Source organism: Aethalodelphis obliquidens, unplaced genomic scaffold (assembly GCF_003676395.1).
Source record: "Aethalodelphis obliquidens isolate GAN/ISIS:26980383/991018 unplaced genomic scaffold, ASM367639v1 scaffold32, whole genome shotgun sequence".
Classification (NCBI taxonomy): Eukaryota; Metazoa; Chordata; class Mammalia; order Artiodactyla; family Delphinidae; genus Aethalodelphis; species Aethalodelphis obliquidens.
The window spans coordinates 5517718-5531104 of NW_020837976.1; the positions used below are offsets into that span (position 1 = coordinate 5517718).

Here is a 13387-nt window from a genome sequence, read left to right on the forward strand (position 1 = left end):
GCGAGGGCTTTCTGTAGTTGTGGCAAGCGGGGACCACTCTTCATCACGGTGCGCAGGCCTCTCACTGTCGCGGCCTCTCCTGCTGCAGAGCACAGGCTCCAGACGTGCAGGCTCAGTAGTTGTGGCTCACGGGCCCAGTTGCTCCGCGGCATGTGGGATCCTCCCAGACCGGGGCTCAAACCCGTATGCCCTGCATTAGCAGGCAGATTCTGAACCACTGCGCCACTAGGGAAGCCCAACACTATATGTTCTTAAATGTTCACTTTCTTTAGGCATTAACTGGCATGTCATCCTCTATATACTCTATGTTTAATTATAATTTTAATCACTGGATTGTTTTGAAATTGCATTATTCCTTCTATAGAAGGCCCCCACTATTTGTTTATGCTGATGTTTTAGTAAAGTAGATTTGACTTTTCAGTGTTTTTCCCCCCCTTGAATCATAACTTGGTGATTAATTCATTTTTGCTACAAAGTAATGAACTGCTTTGTTTTGAAGGTTTGTTATAGGAGAAGCTGAATCATTTTATATCGTTTTCCTGTGTGATTTACTATAGCCCACATTTTGAATTAAGTTGAACATTTGTTATAGAATAATGTCAAAGAATGTGTTTAAGAATTGTTAGCTTTTAATTAAAGCTTGTTTTTTGCAATACTCATTCACACTTTGAATATATGAGTATGTTTCAGATAGAGTGCAAAATCAAACAATATATTTTAAATTTCTATAAATGCATATGTTAAAAACAAACACAATAGCACTATTTAAAAGCTCATTTAAATGAGATTACCTAATTACCTGTATCTTTAGAGTTAGGTCTCTGATGATACAGGTAGTTTCACTGAGCTGGAGAATTACTATTTAAAAACTGATAAGGTTGATTTATATATGAGCTTCTGCTTTGGGGTATGTGGTCCAAATTGTTTTCTTGAAACTTTCCTCCTGGTTAGCAGAAGGAAGAATAGAAGTTTGGTTTATTTATGGGAAGAGATATAGTGAAAGAGAAATTTTTCAAATTGATGGGTAAAATGATGAGGCTTTGAACCCATTTCAACTTGTAAATTAATTACCAGGTCAGCTTATGGAACATGAGTTAGTGCAAAATAAGCATGATTGGTAATGGACAAAAGGTGTATAGGTGTGTCATGCAGACAAGTTATTAACAGAGACTCACAATCTGAGTTAACTGAAATAAATGTCATAAATTGTTAACAGTGTCAAATGGCAAAATGTAATTTTCTATTTTTTTAATGACTAAAATTAACAGAATATAGCACTGATTTCTGCAGTTACCATTTTCCTCCCTGAACACTAGACTTGATTTGTGTTCTTATTAACTTTGTCCTATAAATGACCTTGCAAGGAGAATGAGTCTAGAGGCTAAGTGAAACAATGTCTATATTTTCTGAGGCTTCAGGCTAGGTTTTATTAATGTAATGTCTAAGATCTTTGAAGTTGTGACTTTACCAGGAAAATCATAATCTCCAAACCTTTATTCATAATGGGTATGACTTCCAGGGGGAACAGAATACCTGCTGTGCTAATTATTTCAATTATCAGCCACTACTAAAACACGTAATGGATTTTCTCTGCTTCCACAGGTAAAAAGCATGACATTACAGAACTTAACTCTGATGCTGTGAACTTGATCTCCCATGCAACACAGGAGCGATTACGAGGCCTTCTAGAAAAACTGACTACAATCGCTCAGCATCGAATGACAACTTACAAGGTAAAGGAAATCCTTAAAGAAGAACAAACTCTTCTGTCTCTTCTTTGTTGTGTTAAAGGTAGTTTTTTGATATGGATTCATATTCTAAGTATATTTTTTCAAGGAAATGGTCGAGACATATTTCATATTGGTAGAAAATAAAAGTCTCATTCCTAATTTGCCTTATTTAGATACGCTTACATGACAAATAAAATAGGGTTTCAAATGGTATCCAAAGCTTCTATGTCACTGTACATTGAAATTTGTATCTGTTCTGCCTGAGGCTTCTCCTCCTAAAGCTCTTGACTGGGAGGGAGGATATGTTAGAAGGGATAATGTATTGGATAGCTGTGTTCTCTTCAGTGATCCGTTCTCTGCTAGCACTCCTGTTCCTTTTAATAAGTTAAATGATTGCATTGAGTGCTAATATTGGTGCCACTCATTATTTATATTGACCCCTTTTATAAAAAATTAAATGCAAGAATAGCCTATCTTATCCCTAGTAGTGTGAACCAAATCACTTGCCATCATCAAGATGAAAGCATTAGATTAATTTGCATTATGGTTTGGATGGAGAACAAATGTATTGGGTAATGAGGGTTGAAAAAGATAACCTTTTCCCCCATATCAAGAAATGTTCATAGGTGGATTTTGTACAATGTGGTATATGGGTAACCTTATAAGGTTTTGAGTCTGCAAGAATGGTCATTGTCATGATGTCCTACACATAGGTTAAAAGCAATCTAGGGAAGATCAGCCACTATACCACCGGTAAATTTCCTGGAGGAAATCATTCTGTTTTCTCTCCTTTCTGCTTCATTTAGAACTTTGGAAGAACTATTTATAGTTGCTGAGGTCCTCACTTGTATAAATCTTTGTGAGAATTTACTGGACTGACTTAAAAATATATGATCATCAGAAAAAGCTGTGAAAAAACCCCTACTATCAGTATTTATTTTTGTGTGCTTCTGGAATTTGTCCATTTCTTCTAGGTTATTTAATTTGTTGGCATACAGTTGTTCATAGTATTCTCTAATAATCCTTTTTATTTCTGTAAGGTCAGTGGTAATGATTCTACTTTCATTTCTCATTTTGTTTCCTGAAGATGTAAGGTTGGTTACTGATTTAAGATCTACCCTTTTAATGTAGGCATTTATTTATTGCTATAAAATTCTCTCTGAGCACTGCTTTTGCTGCATTCTATACATTTTGGTACATTGTGTTTTTGTTTTCATTCATCTCTTAGGTATTTTCTAATTTCCCTTGAGATCTCTTTATTTCATTGGTTATTTGAGAGTATGTTGTTTAATTTCCACATATTCGTGAAATTTCCAGTTTTCATTCTGTTGTTGATTTCTAGCTTCATTCCATTGTTGTCAGAGAATATTCTTAGCACAATTCAATCATTTTAAATTTATTGAGGCTTGTTTTGTGGCCTAACATATGGTCTGTCTTGGAGAATGTTCCATGTGCACTTGAGAAGAATGTGTATTCTGTTGTTGGGGAGGAGTGTTCATATATGTCTGTTAGATCTAGTTGGTTTATAGTGTTAGGTCCTTTATTTCCATATTGATATTCTGTATAGGTATTCAATCCAGTATTGAAAGTAGGGTATTGAAGACTTCAACTACTATTGTAAAACTATTTCTCTTTAGTTCTGTCAGTGTTTGCTTCATATATTTGGGGGCTCTGTTGTCTAGTGTGTATATCTTCTTGTTATATCTTCTTGGTGAATTCACTGTTTTGTCAGTATATAATGTCCTGTCTCTTTAACAGTTTTTGACACAAAGTCTGTCTTGGCTGATATTAGTATAACCACCCCTGCTTTCTTTTGGTTATTATTTGCATGGAATATTTTTTTTCCATCCTTTGACTTGCAGCCTATTTGTGCTTTTATCTAAAGCCAATATCTTGTAGACAGCATATAGTTGGATTTTGCTTTTTATCCATTCTGTCAGTCTCTACCTTTTGATTGAGGAGTTTAATCCATTCACATTTAAAGTAATTACTGATTAAGGAAAAACTTAACTTCTGCTATTTCTGTTTTTGTGTGTGTCTTATGGCTTTTTTTGGCATTCCTTTACTACTGCCTTCTTTTTTGTTTGATTTTTTTCATTGTTGTATATTGTTTTGATTCCCTTTGCGTGTGTGTGTGTGTGTGTGTGTATTTTTTAGATATTTTCTTAGTGGTTACCTTGGGAATTACAATTAGCATCCTGAATTTGCAGTAACCTAATTTAAATTGATAACAATTTACCTTCACTTTTGGGATGTGGGGGGATTAGTCTTCCTTTTTGTCTTTTTACTGTGACGTTTTAAAGAGCCTTATAATTTTTCACATCTGGATTCTCCCCTTTTCCTGCCTCAAACACCCTGTTGTTTCAGATATACATGAGTGCACTTTCATTTACAGTAGGCAGTTTCTATACAAAATGTAGCACGTACATTTAGTATGGAATAGAATTTTTCCAAGTAATGTTTACCATCCAGAATGCCATCCAAAGCTCTATTATGTATAGCCTTCAGGTGGAGTAGTTCTTCTAGTGTATATCAATAACACATATTCCAAGGATTTAGTTGCCCCAGGCAAAATGGATAGTATCTACCCCACTTAGAAACTCAGTAACTTAGCTTAAAGCTAACACCTTCTTAACCTTCTGTCTTGACACTGCCTATCCTGATTGATTTTCCCCTGTCCGCCTCTCCCCACACTTATTCCTTAATACAGCTAATGCCACTGTGTGAATTTGCACATATAGAAAAGCAACTACACGATCATCCTTCTTTAAACAGAAATAATAATCATTTAATTATATTTGGATCTAGTTCAAAATTATATACTTATTTTGTAGACTTTGATTGTAATAATCTTTGTGTCACAGATTGAGCCCTGTCCTTACATTTCAGTTCATCCCTGATAGGATTTATTTTTATCTGTACAATATGGGAAATTTTACTCCATGAATTTCACAAAAGTGAGCTACTTTTATTAAAAGCAAAATCCCACCATCTCTTTCCATTTGAAATCCCTCTACTTTTGATAATCTTTCACCTGGTTAGACATAATTCTCTAATTAATCATAGTCCATAAACTGAGATTTAAGTAAACAAGTAGAAAGTGACACATGTGATACAAAGCTTTTGATCTTGCTGCCAGGTTTTTTCCCACTGAAGATATGTTAGAGTCTTCTACGTGCCAGTGGCTGTGGAGAAACTTCATGTTTTCCAGTTGAAAGGGGCTGTAGTACTTTCTTTAGATGGGATTCACTTGACGATGTTATTGTTTGGTCTGAGTCCTTATATTTTCACTGCTAAACCACCTGACTCTGTGGTGCAAGAAGACTTCAGTTAGACCAGCTGGGTAGACAGGAAGCATCATGATAAGATTGGGGTACTGTTGTTTAAATAAAGTTGGAGACTCAGTAGAAGTAGGGAAGACACTCAGTTGTTTAGGACTGGAAGAGTAAAGGAAGGATGCATTAAGCAAGAGGCAGTTGTACTGAGTTGGAAGAGAGAGAAGGAATCTTAGCATGGAAATGAGATTGGGTTCAGATTTAGAAAGTCTGTGCGTCTTTTTAATTTAGCATTTGCTGTCCTTTTAAATTAAATCCTGTCAGTAAATTATCTCCAGGGTATATGAACACAAAAATGGTAAAAATGAAGTATTTAAGAAACCACTGGTTATTATGTTTATGCCTGTATGGTTGGCTTATAATGTATTCCATATTCTATCTTGTATTATTTAACTTTAAAAACATTTGAGAATTCTTTTTGTATTAAACACAAAGTAAAATAAGTAGCACTAATACATCCTTGTTCATTATTCTATGTAATACTCTTTGGATCTAGTTAAATACCAACAATAAAAATTTAATTTAAAAAGAATCTTGAGCATATGAAATCTCTCAGTCCCAGTTAATTGAATCAACCATAAGCATGGGATAAAACAAAGATGGGAATGGTGCTGTACCCAGATTTCCAAGCCACGCACTGACCGTTGGACTAAACGTTTAAAAACATTCAGTTTTCCTATTTTATAGTCTCCCTCCTATAGCTTGGATGTCTGAATTACTGAAATGAGTAGATGGCAGGAAGTCACCCCACCCCCAACAAGCATACATGTATTAAAGGAGGAGAGATAGGTGGTCATATCAGATAAAATTACAAAATATTTAGATTGTAAAGCACTGTTTTACACTGTAGAATATCAGAATAAATGAAACAGTATAAATTTTATCATTTTATGGAACATTGAGGATGAATAATTATATTTCTCTGTTATGACTCTCATTTATACATTGTATACTTAATTTCTTTGACTATAGTTTCTGCCCAAGTCCATAGCTTAAGGAAATTCTTACAACAGGGTTTAGGATTTTAATATTTGCCATTTTGTCTTATGTCGTATTTTGGTAGAAGTTGCCTTCACTTGGCATGGTTAGACCAATTCAACAATAGAAACAAGGGTGGTAACTTTCATCTTAGGTATATTTTTCAGTGAGATGATTGTTTCTTATTTTTTGTCTTTCACAGTCCTACGATTTAATTAATCATTAAGGTCTGCTGAGATGGACGATAGTTTAAATAAAAAGATTTAGATTATAGGTAAAGGGTGCACTGTCTTGCTTTCTACTTCCAGTTATTAGGATCTGCTTGGCTTAATTCCTTTTTCCTCCTCTCTGGATGAAGCTTACTAGGAAAGCTCTTTGAAATTTCAATGCTTAATCACCTCTCAAATTTTAAGGATGATTAAAGTTCTTATTTTGTTGTTGTTTGCTTAACAGAAATAAACATATTACCTCCTGTAAATTTAGTTCCCTATGTTTGTGTTACTGTCTTTAGCTGATTTATAACAAGACTTAATGTAGAATGTGTTGCCTAGGATCATCATAAAACTTTTTTTTTCCCCAGGCAAGTGAAAATTACATCCTGTCTAATGACACCAGATCACAGCTCAAATTTCTTGAAAAGCTAGATCAACTGGAGAAGCATAGAAAGGATGTAGAAGAAAGAGAAATGTTACTTAAAGCAGCCAAGGTAAGGTCCTATATGATTTATGAGTGAACATGGCCTGGCAAGGAGGTCAGAATTGGCTTTATCATTTGTTGACTATCTTGGTTTTGTTAGGCCTTTAGATTTCTCTGAAGGATTTCTTAAAATGAAATTACTAATAAATTCTCTCACAGCCACAGGATGGTGTCGTACAGTGGCTTTCAGTTAATTTACTTTAATGAGACATAATCTTTTGTCTCCTCATTCTCAATTCCTGTGTGCCTAGCATCATACCACTTCCCCCTCCCCAAGTAAAAATGTTTTAAAATTTTTCAAGGTCTTTTCAGGGATATGATTTAATATGTGCCAAGTTGAAGTTGAGAGAGGAAAATTTGGAAGGTGGACATGAATGTTATAGGTAAAAATTAGGAATAATTAGGATTATATGAAACAAAATAGAAGATGAGCAGGAATGGGTTAGAGAGATACTAAAAGAGAGAACAGGTAAGACTATTATTGATTTTCTTTCTTCCTCCTTTAAGCATTTTCCTGGACCATTAGTGCCAGATGGAGTGAGAGCTAGTTCCTTTATAGTTTGCGTTTTGTTGCTGCACATTTCTTTGTAGGCCTTGGGGAGCAGTCTTAAGGGTTGGATACTAGTGTTATTTTTTGTTTTAAACACTTCAGTTTTGATTTCCAATGTTACTGGAATCCTCCCCTTTTAGAATATTTGTTCCTAGTCACATACTAATCACTTTTTTAAAAATTCATTTATTTTGAAATGATTTCATACTTACAGAAAAGTTGCCAGAACTATACATCTCCTTTTCAGTTGGGGTTCCCCATTTTTAACATTTTACTGCATTTCCTCCATCTCCATCATTTCTGTACACAGGTGCACACTCCCGTTATCATTATTCTCTTTCTTTTGTTCTTTCTTCTTTGAATTCAGAGGTTTCTCGTACATTCACAAAGTTGTGGAACTGTTGTCTCTAATTAGTCTTTCTCTGAACCTTTTGAAAGCAAGCTTCAGACACGATGTCTCATCACTCCTAAACATTCTGGCATGTATTTGCGAAAGCAAGGCCATTCTCCTGTATAAGCTTCCAAGTCAGGACGTGAATAACATGACACTACCATCTAATCCACAGACCCCATTCAGATTTAACCAGCTATCTCAAGCCTCTTTTTCCTTCATGGTCCATTTTCCCATTCAGGAATGTGTGTCTATTCAGTTGTCATCAGAATCCAGTCAGATTTTCTCACTCTTTTTCTTTCATGTCTTTGACAAGTTTCAGGAGTACAAGAGTACAAGCCTTACCTTCTGTAGGGTGACTCTCAACCTGGGTTCATCTTATGTTTCCTTACAACTTGACTTGGGTCATGCATTCTTGGTGGGAATGCATAGAAATGATGCTTCATTCTTCTCAGCTGATTCTATCAAAAGGCAACCTTGATCAGTTCTCTCCATTTTAAAGTTTCCCTTTCCCCCTTTGTAATCAATTAGTTTTCTGTAGGAAGGTATTATAGCATTATACTAATATCCCATACCTCATCAAACTCCACAGAGCAACTTTAGCATCCATAGATGATACCTGTGAATCAGATACCTCTGTGATGGCTGCCAATGGTGATTCTTTATTCTCATCATCTCGTCTATGTTTATTAGTACTCTACTTTGTGGAAGAGCTTTCCTCTCTTTCATTCATTCATTCATACATTCATGCATTCATTTATATCAACATGTGCTCGTGGATTTCTGTTGGATGCAACAGGTTGTAACCCATTACTATCATTATTTATTTTGTTGCTCAAATTGCTCCTGAGTGGGAGACCCTTCCAGCTGGCACTTCTGTCCTTGAATCATGTTTCCATCATTCACTGAGCATGTCCTTACTTTCAGGCACAAGATACTCCAGGCCCAGCTTTTACTCATCCTTTCCCAGCCCTGGAATCAGTCAGTTCATCAAGGAACCATATACTTTTTAGTTGAGGATGATATCCAGAAATCAAGATTAGAGCCTAAAGTGTGCTCATTGCTAAGAGAGTTTCATTACATGTAGACCCTGTCAAATGGACAGATCTAGGAAACATGTATGGTATGTGATATGTACACATATCTATATAAATACACAAACATAGATCTATAACTATTTTACTGTGTGTGTACATTATAAAACTATAAATTTATATGAATATCTCCGTGATATCTTAGGGTTCTTCCTAGCTTTAACCTTTCCATGTTTATAAGTACTTACTCTGAAGTCAGAAACCTGACTCTCATTATCCTCGATATATTTACTTATGTTCTCTATTTATTTGATCAACGTAACTAATCTCCCAAGCAACCATGCTGACTGACTCTTCTGTCTGCTGCCACTGTTACCCCTGCCCTCATTTCATTGCCCATGTAATTGGCCGCCATGCCCACTGGCCCATGCCTTGGTGGGTCTTCCCCAGCCCTTCATCACCCTGCATTCTTGACCTCCACAACCTTGTGCACCACAACCTTGTCACTGTGCAGCTTCTCACTGTCCCACGGTCTCAGTCCCCATTCTGACCCCTCTTGCACTGGGAAAGGCTGCTGGGACAGGAAGATGCTCTTTCTCGAGCCCTTGAGTATTATAAGCAAGCACACAGCCAATGTAACGAGGTGGTTTATTGGTATTTTATTCCCAATTACTCTGCTGTAAACAAGGTTATAAACCTTTAAATACTTGTTTAGTTATTATCCAGTGTAGTATATTATAGTTGCTCTCACTTTCTCGTAGTTTTACCTTCTACTCTTACAGATTTTCTAACTCAGTAAATGACATCATTATTCACCCAGATGTTCAAGCCAAAAAAACCTAGGAGTCATCTTTAACTCCTTTTCCTCTTTTCTCTCCCTACATCCAGTTCACGTTCCTATTCAGTTCCCAAAATGTATCCACCTTCTCTTCATCACTGTTGTCATCACTCAGATGATCTGAGTCATGTTTCCCTTGGACCTTTATAATGTCTTCTAACTAATGTCCTTTTCCTTCTACAATCCATTTTTCATACTGTTGTCAGGATAGTGTTTTCGTAACAAATCACGTGTGTCTCTGTTGCTTAAAATCCTTCAGTGACTTCCTCTTGCCTTAAAATAAAATCCAAACTTACTACCAAATTTTTAAACGCACCCACCTCTCTCTCTGAACTTTCCTCATGTCCCTCCCTTCTTCACTCATTCTGCTCCAGTCACAGTGACCTTTCTTTGTGCTCCAATTTGTATCCTAGGCTACTAATGAAGCATCTAAAACTGAACACTGAGTTCCCTTTCCCCAAATCTGCTCTGGTCTTTACCTTCTCGGGAAGTTGGAATTTTCTATCCTTCCAGTTACTTAGGCCACAATCCTAGGCATCATTCTTGATTCCTCTCTTTACTTCACACCCTATATCCAATCCATCAATAAATCTGGTTGGCTCTACCCCCAACATGTATTTCAATCTAGTTATTTATCATCGTATTCTATGATGCTGGTTCAAGTTGCCCTCATCTTTTTCTCAGTCTTGTATTTACAGCAGTTGTTTTAGAACAGCTTCCTAATTGCTCTGTGTGCCTGTGCCTCCAGTCTTGGATCCATACAGTGCATCGTCTGTACGGCAGCCAGAGTGACCTTTCAAAAGTGTCCTGCCAGTGGCATCTCACACCTTGCTCCAAACCCTCCAGTGGCTTTTTCTTACAACTAGAATCAAAGCCCAACTCCTCATCATGACCTACAAGGCAGCACATTGTCTCCAGCCTTATCTCTCAACTTTTCTTTATGCTCCAACCACACCAGCCTTCTTTCTTTCCTCAAGTATGCCAACCATATTCCCATTTTTTGGCTTCTGCAGTGACTGCACCTTCTGCTTAAGAGTGTTCTTCCCCCAGATCTTTATATGGCTGCCTCCTTCCTCTCATTCAGATCTCTACTCAGTTGTCACTCCTCAGAGATGTCTTCCATCCCGTTCTGGCTACAGAAGTACGCCCCTCTTTCTATCACATTATCCTATTTTATTTTATTTATAGTACTTATCACTATCAGTCATTGTTTTTTATTTTTCCCCATCATAAATGTTTTACATTTCACAACTGTGTTTAATTTCTATAAAATTATTTTATTTTTCTCTTCTTAAAATGTAAGTTACTCGAAGGCAGAGACTTTGTCTTGTTACCTCATTTCTATATCTCCAAGGCCTAGAACAATGGCACACAGAGTAGAATATATACTATGGATAGTCAATAAATATTGGTTGACTGACAAAGACTTGATACCCAAATGTGCCCATTTTATACTGTGGCAAAAATTATATACACACACATATACATATACACCCGTATTTTTATGTGACTACACATATACTCATTCTCTCCTAACATAAGTAGAATAACAAGGGAGTTTTCTTAGTTTGGGCTAGAGTGAAGTTGTTTTATTACATTGGAGACAAAATTAAGAAAAAATGTATTCGCTTTCGGTAGAATCTTATGTAGGTATTTAATTAAGGTGTTTAAAATTAGAAGGCACTCAGATATAAACAGTTTCTTCCTTGTGTTTTCCTTTAACAGAAGTACTGATAAATCAGTAAAAACATTATCAGTTAAACTAAGTAAATAGGAAAATACTTTTTGCTTTTATTTTGTTAGCTATCTTTAGTTAGCTGCTATTGAATGTTATGGAATATTCAGATTTATAAGGAGGTAACTTTATTAGAATAAGAAGAAGAATACACCTATCCGCAGCATATTTTTCAGTGGACAAATGTCTGTAGTGTCAGAAATATAGTTCTTTCCTTACCTTTGGTTCCATCATAGCATTACATGTAGAATGTAGCTCTTTTCTTATAGCAGTCCTGTAAGATTATTCATTTTTTGAATGTTAAACTGAATCAGTATGGAAAGTGACATTCAATAAACATTTATTGAACATTTTCTTGGGCACAGCATTCTGTTAAGTGCTATAGAGGACCCAAAGATGATAAGATACTCTAATGAAAACATTGGGATGTATTTCTTAATTTTAAAAAATTACACTTTTGAAGAGAGAGAAATTTGGTTCAAAGTTCATCACGTTCTTGTTTTTAATAGTCCTTGAAATACCATATTTTTTACCAAAATGGCTTCACCTAAGGATTAGCCAATGTTGATTGTTTTCATTCATTTGAGCCAACAGTTATCCTTTTCTTTTCCTTCATCTCTACCATCCATTTTTCAGTTTTTAGTGTTCCAACAAGACCAACGTCATGCCTCAACTGGACCTGACTGACATTGTTAGCATCATTTTCTCTATAAGCTTCCTCCAGGCTAGAACTGCAGCAGCCAGCCCAGATGATGAGAGGGAGGGGGTGGTGGGAGGGAGAGCACGAGACTGGATTGAGGCATTTTCCCCTGGAGCTAAGGTTTTCAATCACAAGAGAAAATTGTCATTTATTAAATATTTAACGGCAACTATGGTGTTTAGATGCTAGTAATTTCTATTAAAATTTTCTTTTCCTTTGATAGAGTCGTTCCAATAAAGAAGATCCAGAACAGCTGAGATTAAAGCAGAAAGCCAAAGAGGTAGGACTTTCAAGTTACCATGCTTGTCTTTGTGTTTGAGGGAAGGTTGGCAGCTCTCTCCTGGCAATTAGGTCAGGGTTTATTTTGCTGTTGCATACCATTTGCCGAAGCCTTGGGGAAGGACAGGAACTGCTGAAGGCAAGGGCAGTACTTCAAATGAGGTCAATGAGTTATGTGCTCTCTTTTTAAAATTTATTTTCAAGGCTTAGGCCTGTCTAGAAATGGCTCTTTGTAAACTACAGCAGCACACTTGGAGGAATATAATGTGGGATTAAAAAAAAAGAAAGAAAAGAAACTTCTGAGATTTAGCATCTGGGACTGTACAATAGGCTACATTTTTCCAGGGTAATTGTTCGTTTTGTAAATCTGATACTGCTTATAATTCTTTGGCTGGGAGGTGGTACTGGGATTTAGTTTTAAATGGAAAACGCCTCTGGCTTTTAATTTTCTGGGCCCAGCAGTTTTCTGTTCTGGAATGGAGCCCTTGTTTCACACAGTTCATGTTTAGCTGCGGGGGTTTTAGTTTATAGCTTAGACTGGTTAAGCTTTTACTCCCAGAGGCCTCTGCATAGCAACTGTAGAAATCAACAAATAAGTTCATTTATGTCTGCAGCCTCCTCTCAGTAGCTGACTTTTTACATTTCCCAATATCCATTTCCTGACTTTTCTAGCCCCAGAGAAAAAAGCTCCACTAATTGGAGCTTATTTTAATTGAGCCTTAATATTGGATCTCACTGGAGTTGCCCCCAGAGCTGCTGAGAACAGAAGGAAATGAAAGTACCTAAGGTTGAAGACATGGTGTATGTATGGGTGTGTGTGTGAAATTTTTCACTTGACCTACAGATTCTTTTCCCTGCTGAATAAATCATCAAGCCTGTTCACATTTCTGATTAAGGATCTGACAGCAGACGATAATAAAGACAATTGAGGTGTGAGACGTGTGATATGGAGCTGAAGAAATTGGTTTCTATAGTTACTTGACTGATTTCATGCAATTTTTAAGGATCTTTGTGCTAAATAAGAGTGATTTCCTGAGCAACCTTTTTCCTTAACTGTGCCTCTTGAACTATGAAATTTGTTGTTGCTTAACATTGCTGCACTCGGCTTCTAGGTGCCAGCA

At 36.3% G+C, this 13387-nt stretch overlaps 1 protein-coding gene across 4 annotated transcripts in view; it reads left to right on the top strand.

The window, feature by feature from the left end:
• TAF4B (TATA-box binding protein associated factor 4b) overlaps positions 1-13387 on the top strand; it is a 131657-nt gene that overhangs the window by 55112 nt on the left and 63158 nt on the right. For all 4 annotated transcript variants that reach the window (XR_003437259.1, XM_027127653.1, XM_027127651.1 and 1 more), the window contains 3 exons: positions 1603-1733; positions 6624-6749; positions 12211-12267. Coding sequence is in view for 3 of the 4 variants with exons in the window: in XM_027127653.1 (XP_026983454.1) it covers positions 1603-1733; positions 6624-6749; positions 12211-12267 (314 nt within the window). In the remaining variant the exon portion in view is untranslated. The remainder of the gene's footprint in view (positions 1-1602; positions 1734-6623; positions 6750-12210; positions 12268-13387) is intronic.